This window comes from Centropristis striata, chromosome 12, assembly GCF_030273125.1.
Source record: "Centropristis striata isolate RG_2023a ecotype Rhode Island chromosome 12, C.striata_1.0, whole genome shotgun sequence".
Taxonomy (NCBI): domain Eukaryota; kingdom Metazoa; phylum Chordata; class Actinopteri; order Perciformes; family Serranidae; genus Centropristis; species Centropristis striata.
Window position 1 is genome coordinate 28286609 of NC_081528.1, and position 10769 is coordinate 28297377.

General features: G+C 38.6%; 1 protein-coding gene across 2 annotated transcripts; it reads right to left on the bottom strand.

Annotated features, from left to right (window-relative positions):
• Positions 1–1356: 1356 nt before the first annotated feature.
• LOC131981809 (uncharacterized) lies at positions 1357–5026 on the bottom strand. 2 transcript variants are annotated; one of them, XM_059346287.1, is made up of 7 exons: positions 4957–5026; positions 4251–4396; positions 4012–4122; positions 3124–3180; positions 2866–3009; positions 2668–2781; positions 1357–2485 (listed from the first exon to the last, which is right to left on the bottom strand). In XM_059346287.1, the coding sequence occupies exons 2-7, from the start codon at positions 4377–4379 to the stop codon at positions 2354–2356; spliced, it is 687 nt and encodes a 228-aa protein (XP_059202270.1). In that variant the 5' UTR covers positions 4380–4396; positions 4957–5026; the 3' UTR covers positions 1357–2353. The 2 variants fall into 2 exon arrangements, with proteins under 2 accessions (XP_059202270.1, XP_059202271.1); XM_059346288.1 differs by lacking the exon at positions 4957–5026 and adding an exon at positions 4528–4765.
• Between the last annotated feature and the right edge of the window lie 5743 nt (positions 5027–10769).

The following is a 10769-nucleotide window of genomic DNA, read 5'->3' on the forward strand; positions in this document are numbered from 1 at the left end:
GCTAATCCACACTCTCCCGTGAACATTGATTCCAAACAGTTTCAACTCAGGATACCCTGCTGCAACTTGAAGCGAGTTGCCCAGTCTGAGTGAAAATGAACATATCTATTTGATCAAATAATCTTCTAGTGATATTCTCAATAGCTTTAAATGATTCCTGGACCCAGAAAATGTATATTTTGACACCAAGATTGACCTTCTAAGTGGCTTGGAAGATATAGCATTTCTCATAGACTTTATATGGCTGCCATCACCGCAATCTTGATGAAGGGGCTCCTACTAAAAATTGAAACCTATAATGATAGAGAGTATGTGGAAAAAATGTGGTGCTCTTGTCCGGCGTGTCCCCTTTATTTGGCTAAGCCGCCTGACTAAGTCACACACCTCAGTACAGGGATTTTGCCAGAAAGAGTAACCTGCTACAAATAACCCTAGTAGAATTTTTAAAATGTATGATTTTTTTCTCTGTCTAAATGTGTTTTGTTTTTATTGTTGCAGGTCATAAAATATTGAAAATTATTTTTTCTTTTTAAGGAGCAACAGAAGAATACAAGCCAAAGAAGAGGCCGTAGCCTGTGAATGGGAATATCAAGACCTAATAAAATGTTATACAAAGTTAATGTTCTTTTCTATTAGACTGTAATAAAGCTTTTGTCACTTTAACATGTCTCTAAATTATATTTGTGGTGCTGAAAACATGAAACAGCAGCTGAAGGGTAGGCAAAGCATTCCACGGCAGTAACCACCGGCGGCCATTTTTAAAAATGTCCGCTTTTAAATGGCCATTTTAAAAAATGGCCGCCACAGCCATCAGAATTTTTTTTGCGATGGCCCAATATCCAGATTCATTAAACATGTATTCAGCAATGAGTGTACCAAATTTGATGCTTTTATCACAAAATGAACGATTGTTCAACTAATCTGCCCCACTACACAGGGGATGCACATTTTTGGGGGGTGCTACCCACACGTTTAGCCCCGTTGCTCATTCCATGAATGCACGATCCTTACAAGCTGTACCTCGTTGTAAAGGTGACTAATCAGGCTTTCCAACAATATACAATTCATCACCAGTTGGTATTATTAAAAGGGCAGTTTTTATTCATCATTGATTTATTCGTATAACAAATGCCTGCCACGGCCACTAGGGGGCGCTTTTGAGGTGGCCCAATATCCAGATTTGTTCGAAACATATTCACCAACACATCTACCAAATTTCATGCTTTTATCACAAAGTGAACGATTGTTGTAAAAATATTGAGCTAATCCGCCCCACTAGTAGTGCTTTTTGTGTTTCTGTTAGTGCTGTCTAATCATATTTAGTTGTTTCTGTGTGGGTAATATGATCATTAATTTAAGCATCATTTTTTTAAAAATCACTTTATTGGTTGTTTTTTTTCCAAAGACTATCCATTACATCTATGGCACCACATAATTTAATCATCCTCATTCAATCGTCATTTCAGTTCATTACTCCGTAACACTTTTAAAGCAATCACAAGTGAAGGTTCTGTTCTGTTCTGTTCTGCAACACAGAGCTCACAACTGCTCATTAATCACACGGTAAAATGTCTGCAGCTAAGTTAGATTCACATTACATTATGCCCAAATGCTGCACATACTAATATTAATGCAGGTAACACAGGAAGTGATCAGACATGTTGGTGGGATAAAAGTTAAAGGTTAACAGTAAGTGCAACAGTCAGTATAAGATCAAAATATTAATTGACAGGCTAAATATTATTTGGTGAAACTTGGTTAGATTTCTTGTAGGTTAGGGTATTGTGGAACATAAGGAAAATGTACTTTTAATTAATGTTATTTTTAGTTTTAATACTTTGTACCAGTGTTAACTATGATAACTGTACAGTGTGTGTGTTAATATACATTTAGATGAGGTGATACAACATCATGGAGTTAGTGACCACATTGATAGATCAGTATCAGTATGTCAGACCGTTCGCTTTGAGGCTTTCATTCAAATAATGTGTGTTTACTGCTGCTACACACATACAGTAAGGACACATTGCCTCACTATAGAGAATAGTGGTTTCTATGTTCCTTTATAAGTGCATGTAAATAAAAGTGTCACATGAGACAACAGGAATCACAATAAGCAAAAGCAAATAAAAGTGGTTCAGTGATGCATTTCTTACTGCAGTTACACATACTGTGGAGGAAAGCTCAGTGGATATAGGTAACTAAAAAGCTGTGGCAGGGCTGTATAGGGCTTACCACTCCTTCTGGTATAACATATACATTATATACTATCCAGAGTCATGGTGTTTCTTTCACAGTAGGTGGGATGCAGGAAAACCACTGTATTGTAGAATAATCCTTCAAAATGTTGAGATCAGTTTGATGTTGTTGCATCACTCTGTGGTGCTGCTGCTGCTGCTGCTGGTGGTGCTGGTGCTGCTGCTGGTGCTGCTGCTGGTGGTGCTGGTGCTGCTGGTGGTGCTGCTGGGATGTACTGGAGAATAAACTGTCGAACATACAGACGGGGTACAGGTTAGGTTTTTGGTATCAGAATTAATAAAAATAATTTTTAAGGCCAGTAGATGGTGCTGAGTTGAGACGTTTTCTGAAGGGGCTTCATAGCTTTGTTTACAAGTTGACTTGTTCAAAATACCTGTACAGTAGTTCACACATGTGCTACTACTTTACCTGAGTGTTCGTGGATTTCAGAGCTAAGCGTGACACAACACACAAGAAGATGAGGAGCCCTGACACACACAGAGAGGAGCTCAACAAAATGGATTCAACACCTCGAACCAGGTCCTAAAGCAAGAAAAAGACAAAGTCATTAATACCCAGTGAAAATGAGGCCATTTCTTCTAAAACACAATACATGCTGCAACTCACCACTCTGCTAGGCTCCTCCCCCCTGGCTCTGCTTCGGTATACCATGTAGCTAAAGCTATAATAGCACATGAGGTATATCCTGTAGCCAACAGAGATCCCGATCCCGAAAAGTGAAACCCCATACATGGCCAAACACACAGTCAGCTGGGAAAGATAAGTTTGACAAGATTAGGTGAGTTAACGAGAGAGAGAGAAAGTGAAACTGAGGGGGACAAATAACATTTAAACTTCAAATTCATTAAATCACAATAAACTTACCATCTTCTTGGATGGATGAATGTCAGTGTAGATAGACAGGATTCCACACACAAGAAACTTAAACAAACAAAAAAAAAAAATTATCACCTAATTTAGCCTTTGTTATTCACAAAAGTATATGTTTATCATCATGGCAGCTGGAGAAGTAACCAAAGCTTTTCTGCATCATCTGTATTCCCTCACAGGTTGATGGCATTAAAAGAAAACATCCATAAGCAAAGACATGTTTGTTTGAAGTTTGTTTAGTGCTTGAGCCTCACTAACTGAACTTGACTTATCGGAATACAATAGTTTGAGATTTTCTTTTTTCCCTTTTTTGAGTTAGATGAGAATATCGATACCACTCTTTCATAAGTGTTTCAAATTAAGGCTTTAAAAGCCAATCTGATACTGTACATTGTAATTCTGAAGATAAGTGTATACATGGTTAACTGAGCTGGCCTACCAAGGACCTCCCCTGGCTTTCACCTGCAAACTCGAATAGACACAAAGGGGTTATAAAGACATCAAAACAACAACAAAGAGATGGAAAACAGCTGTAAAGAGACACAAAGAAACCACAAAGACACACATAACGACTATAAAGGGGTGCAAAACAACCACAACAAGACTCAAAATCACTACATGACTACAAAGAAATGACTACAGAGACACAAAGCAACTAGGAACTTGAAAGGACTACAAAGAGACTCAAAAACGAATATAAAAAGAGTAAAACCGGACAAAAAGAACCAAAAGACCAAAACAATTACAAAGAAACAAAGAATGACTACAAAGAGATACAAAACAACAACAGAAAGAGGCTAAACTGTGAAGCCTGTTCGCCTCTTTCCTATAGCAAAGTGTCTCATAATTGGCCCATGAGTGCATGTGCCAAATGTTATGTACCAGAGCTCCCTGCCAGAAGGGGATGAAGAGGACACAAGAAGTGCTCCACTCTTCTTGTTTCAGATTGAATCCCATCAGGATCTCTGCACAGCCGAACATCACAATGACAATCTGGGAAGGCGAGAGGAAGGATGGATCAGTGCACCTACAGTGAGTAACAGTTTGCAGCTGATCTTTGGGTACACATGTCAGTTCATGTTACTGTCATTACTGTGGCCCTGGATTGTTTGATGTGTTACCCCAAGACTTCTGGGCTCCTTTCGGGTGAAGCGATACAGGGGCTTGGTGGAACTCAGCAGCTTCTGCTCTGCCACCTGACTCCCAGTTCCTGTTGTCCTCTCTCTAGCTGTTGACTCACTTCCCTCCATTGCAACACTGTGCTTGGCTGTGGCAGAGGAGACGAAGAGTTAACCAAACCACATGTTTATTGCCCACTACTAAGCAGATATAAAGAGGCAGAATAAGTTTAGACATATGCAGCATGCAAGATTGTAAAAGCAGTCTCAAGGTTGTCACCCTGTTAGCACGGAGATTGATCCTCCTCAATTGGAAGAATCCTCGGTCAGCTAGCTGGACTCAGTGGCTGAGAGATGTGAGGCAACACCTTAAACTTGAGAAATTGAGATTTATGTTACGAGGCTCCCCAGATAACTTTGAGAATACCTGGAACCCATTTATGGATTACATTGAAACCAAGCTTTAAACTTCCCACTTTCCTGTACGTATCTCCAGACAAAGCCTGCAATATGTGACTACTGTTATTTATTTAAGCCATTATAGCCCATCATGATGGGGGAAAAAAAGCCCTGAACTGCCTGTCTGTCTGAGTCTGTATGGGTTTTTTTTTTCCTTTCTGATTGAAGTGTCTGTTGTTTGTTGAATGGCTGTCTTGTTTTATTGTTTGAAAAGAAAAATCCAATAAAAATATATTTTTTAAAAACCTACCTTATTTTAGTTTCTCATGCAGAGGAGCAGTGTCGATTATAACGGGTAGGGAGTGTTGTGGGCTGAGACAGGAAATGGAGAACTGAAATCTTGAAACTTTTTGGGGGTTTTAAATAAGGGGAGGACCTGAACACTTAGCAAGTCCCAGGCTATGGCTGTTTCTCACTACAATGTTCAAATCCCACTGAGATCTGAGTGGAAAATGTAAACATTTTAAGTATGAGACAGCCTCCAAAAAGCCAATTCATTTCGTGAAAATAATAATAATTCCTTCAATTTCAATAGTTGTTGAGGCTCTGACCCTAATATTTTTTTTGTGATCAAATTTTTATTTGGATTTGAAGGACAACAATCAATTGGGGGCTCAGCTCACACCAAAATGCCTTTGAGAGCCTCCACTGTTTGAGCCCAGTACAATGTCACTTCCTCTTTTGCACCATGGACGCGTGCTGTGGACCGTTCCAGAAGCGCAACATCCATAAAGTTGAGCAACCACTGTCGGCGAGTTAGTATATGCTGCGTTTTGCACCTTGTTGCAATCATCTTTTTAGCTGCAGTTAGGCCAGTCACAAACACGGGGTTTGAGGATTGCGTAAGTTTCAGTTGAGAGAGATCATTTAAAATAAAAACAGATGGGGAGAGGGGGAAAGGAATGGACATTAGCAATGACAGTTCACTCTGCAACATTTTCCAAAAACTTGCAACCCCTGGGCATTCCCAAATCATGTGGAATAAGGTGCCCACTGTGCCTGTAGTATCCCAGACCCCATCCCAGTTAAGGTCGGGGTCAAGGTCAGGAATATCTGCCCGCCAGGATGCAATAAATGGCAGAGTAACATAAGATTTTTCTAGGAAAAAGCGATACAATTTAGATACAATCTTTCAGGATTCCCGGGCCTGATGCAAAAGTTTGAGCAAAGACTGTTCCTCCAGTGGACATTGCCAGGGTACACCATATGTTTTCATGGCTGTTCTTAGAGGCTCGGACACTAATATTATGTTGGAAACTCCTGCTTTCATCTCTTACAATGCATTCTGTTTTTAGAGTATAAGTAAAGTAAGAGTAATCGATGCTGTTTAATCTAAATCTGAATCTGAAGTGCCAATGTAGTGGAGTAAAAAGAGCAATATTATCCTTTAAAATGTAAGAAGTAGTATAGCAGCATATGAAGCCTTATAGTACCTTACAATCCGGGAGACCAGGGACGATTGTAACATTTTTTACATTTTCCTTCATAACTCGCACTTCATGAAATACACTACACTACAATACAATACATTATCTTTTGATATATGAAACATTTACACAGGGCTGCCCCTGACCAAAATGGGGCCCATTCAGTTACAAATATAGTACTAATATGTATACTATATTAGTAGTATCTACTATAATCCATTATAATGCAAACTACAACCACTAATACTGCCAGTATTACTACTTCTATACTAATATTAATTTTAAAAAAACTATTGCTATTGCTATCTATTATTACTATTATTGTCATTATTATCATCATCATTATTATTATATAGGCTACAACTACAATCCTAATAAAACATACTAATTCAGTACCAAACAGACTGATATTTCAAAATGTAGCTACATTCAAATTTAGTTCCTTCTGTCAACAAAAGTTTCAAATACATTCATTTCTATCAATATTTATCTCTAATATCTCCTCCAAAGCTGCCTGTCATAGTCAACAGTCAACAATAGTCAACAGATGGCGACATTTTACATCCATTAAAATAACATTAGCCAAATCCCTGTGTGGTGATAGGTAGTGTGGTGATAAAACAGACTATAAACTTTAGCCGAAATACGACCAACAACTGATAAATTTACCACTGCCTTTCAACAGAGGTGCATGCATATACAAACAAAGGTGTTAACAAGACATTTAATAAATGATAAGGGCCGCTGGAAAATGACTTTCATGTCCAGACCACAGTCCACATCTAGACTCTAGCTGAATGGACTGGAGACTAGCATCTCTCCTCCTACCTTTGGAGTAGCAGCAGCAGCTGTGCTGAGTATGGAGCTTTAGTGCTGCTTATGCCACAAAGTTTTACATTTTTACTAGTGCTGGGCCGTTAACACCGTTAACAGCGTTAACGGACATTAACGGCGTTAACTCTTCTCTCTCTTCTCCTGCCTCGCGCTGACAGCTGATCTAGTAGCGCGCCCCACGGCGGTGCATATGCGCATCCTTTGTGCAAAACGGGGCCCCTATTGGATCACGGGGCCCTACGCACTGTGTGTGTTCTGCCTGTAGGCAGGGGCATCCATAACGTCAACCTGGTTTGGTGGAAAAATCTTAATTCAACTCTAAAAAGACAACTGGGGAAAAAAGTATAGTTAAATTTAATAAGCATGTAGCATTCCATAATTCCGCCTATTAACAACATAACATTAGCTAACATATAACGTTAGCCTGGAGGTTGCCAATGCTAGTTAGCTTGCGAAAATAGTTACATTACCAACTGAGCTGTATTATTAAATAGACTTAAAAACTATAACTCTGGTGTAGTTTGTAGATGTCTATAATGAACGGTCAAGGTGGTAAAAAAGTTTCAGTTAAAAGTTTAAATAGAGTATTTCATCACCTATTTAAATCACTCTCAGAAATAATGTGCTGAATTTGTACCTTTAGGGGTACACTGGCTTGTCACTGTGGCAGTACCCTCAAAGGGACGGCTGCTGTAGCCCTCACAATGGCTTAGGAGGTTGAATAATTAAACATATCAGAAATAGGTATACAGCAGGAGTCCATTTCTCTTCCTCAAGGTACAGTCTACGTTATTGTACCCCCAAGGGCTGATTATTGGTCCTCAACTTACTATGTGTACATTTTTGAGCATACAGTATTCACATATGTTTCCAAGCCAAGTCAAGGGTACAACAACTAGAGGGTACTGCCCCAGTGACAAGCTGCTGTACCCCTAAAGGTACAAATTCAGCATATTATTTCTAAGAGTGTACCTTGACAACATCAAAACATAATCAGAATGACTTTATACACTAAATGTCCAATGTACATAGGAATTTGACTTAGTTAAAAGATAAAATACAAGAATTTTATACTGTACAGTTGCTGAAAAATACTATGCTACATATAGGCCTTTCATTTGGCAGAGAGTCAGCAATGCTTCAAGTCTCTCTAGTAATAAATGTGTAGTAAACTAGTAAACAGTGTCTTTGGTTATTCAAATGTTTAAAGTTTAGTGTATAATGGTTAAAACGTTATCATACAATATATAAAGGCCATCCCTGTGCTCAATTATGTGTCACAAGTTGCTGCAGCAATTTTGGGGTTAATACTATTTGTTTCACACATTGAGTGCTTAATTTTGCAATTTTTCTCTACTTGACAATTAATCAAAATACCACATTGAGACTTAGGAATACCACAGAAAAATCAATGTAATTTGGTTATAAAACATTTCAGCATTTGGAGATTTCAAAATGTGATTCAAGTTTTTGGTGATTGGATGGCAGCACTTATGGTTTGTAAACTGCTGAGGACTCCCCTTATTGTCAATATAAGCCATCCAGGTCATGAGACAGGGCGTCCCGGTGGCTCACACTGGTAGAACGTTACCATTAAGGCCGAGTCCTTGCTGCGGCGGAGCAGGGTTCGAATCTGGCCTGTGCTCCCTTTGCTGCATGTCCTCCCCTCTGTCACCCCCTTTCTATCTGTCACTTTCAATAAAGCATGAAAAATACCAAAAAAAATTTCATGAGACTTAAGTCATCATATCGGTCACAACGGGTCATTTTATACATGCAGGTCCAGTTTCAAACTATAATGAAACTACAATGAAATGCCACTATGGGGTCGAACATTTTCACACAGGTACACAGGAGATAATTGAATCCACAAGTGTCCCAGTTTCAGTTCAGTTTCATTCCTCATCCATGCAATTCCACGACTGTTTAGAGACCCAGTATGCAAAAAATGATCAAATACAGCATTTTAGAATAGGTGAAAATAATACATTTGTACTGCAGAAGGAGAAACTGTGTGTTTTTCCCTAAACTGCATGAATTTAGAATAAATGTCAGTAAAGGGGAGATCTGTGGGTACCCATATAAACCATTTTTATTCAGATATCTTGAAGTCAGAGGTCAATTAGGAGGTGTTCTCTCACACTTTACATGCCCTTTGAAAATGTCCATTTTAGTTTAGCTTAACTTTCTAGAGAAGATATAATGACATGCTACCAATAGATTTCTTAGGTCTTCTAGTTTCACATAATTCCACTGTTTTTGTAATGAGCCACTCTTCATTGTAACTGTAAGACTTACTCTGCTACAGCCTCTGAAAGACAGAAAGTAAATTGAGGACACTGGCTTCCTGAAAGAGTTGAAGGGGTTAATAATAATAAATATGCTGCATAATGCCACATTTGCACATATTTCATGCATATATTGCATATGTGTACAATTGTGCATCTGAGACTTTGTACAACCTTTTAGCCTTCAGCCATTACAGGGTGAAGATGCATTCACTGGAATTCTGTGTAAGATATGTTTTCCTTTATTCATTTTTTAATAAAATCCCCTTTTGTGTCAAATGCAAAAACAAGATATTTAAAGAATACTTGGAATATTCAATCATAAAATAAGTTGATATCAAAAGAGAGCACAGAAACACACAGCAAGCATTAAATATCATGGGAAATGAATGTGGGTCATTTTTTACCCAAGTTGTAGGTTAGAAGGGATGTCAATATGTTGTGCATCAAAGGGTTAAACTTGGTAAATATTAATTTGTCATAATTATTACAGTATTCTAATATTTTTTTTATAAAAACCTCCATATATGTTGAACATGAATGCTTTTCAATTACACACAATTATTGTTAAAAAAATCTGTTAATTTTTAGGAAATTACTTGGAACTGAGGACAACTACTAGAAGTGATTAAAACTTTATTGATAATGTGTCAAAACTATATATTTTAAAAATAATAACAACAACTAACAACAACTAGAAAATTTCCTCTGGGGAAATTTTGAAAGGGCCACGGGGGCTACTGCCGGTGTGTGTACACTATGATGAGATTCTTCAGAGATTTCAAACTATGCCCTTTAACCTCAAAGTGTGTGTGTGTGTGTGTGTGTGTGTGTGTGTGTGTGTGTGTGTGTGTGTGTGTGTGTGTGTAATTAAAATCACATAAAGTTACTGTGTGTGTGTGTGTGTGTGGGGGTGTGTGTGTGTGCGTGCGTGTGTTTGAGGCATGTGTATGCATGTGTGAGGAGTGTGCGTGTTTACGCCTATGTGTGTGTGTGTGTGTATCTGTAACTGTAATCACATCAAAGATCAAAGGCAATCAGATCAAAGCAATCAACAGAATTAACTGACACCTGTTAATGAAAGAGTGACAACAGCCAGAGGTGGACTGGAATTTCTGGCCTTGAACAGAAAGCATTTTTGGCAAAACGTCTACATACGGTTTTTTTTAAGAAAAATGAAAAAAGTGCTTCGTTAGAGCGATCTAAAAAAAATGTTAAATCTCCCTTGTTAAGAAATCTTCCTGCGTTTTTAATATGGGAGCCAATGAGGCTGTTGATGCGTGTTGGTGGCATGTCTGTGGTCCCTACAGCTATTGCTGTATGGGACCAGTGCTCGGTGCGATTGCCCCGAGGCCCTAATAATAATTCATGTCACGTGGGAGAGAACACCTCCTAATGGAATGTTTGATGATGTCGCATCAAAGAAGCACAGAATCCCGATGGAAGGTTCTAGAATTCTTCTTATCTGATGTCTCCAGGAGTGGGTTTCTCAGAAAATCAGTCAGTCGCTTCGT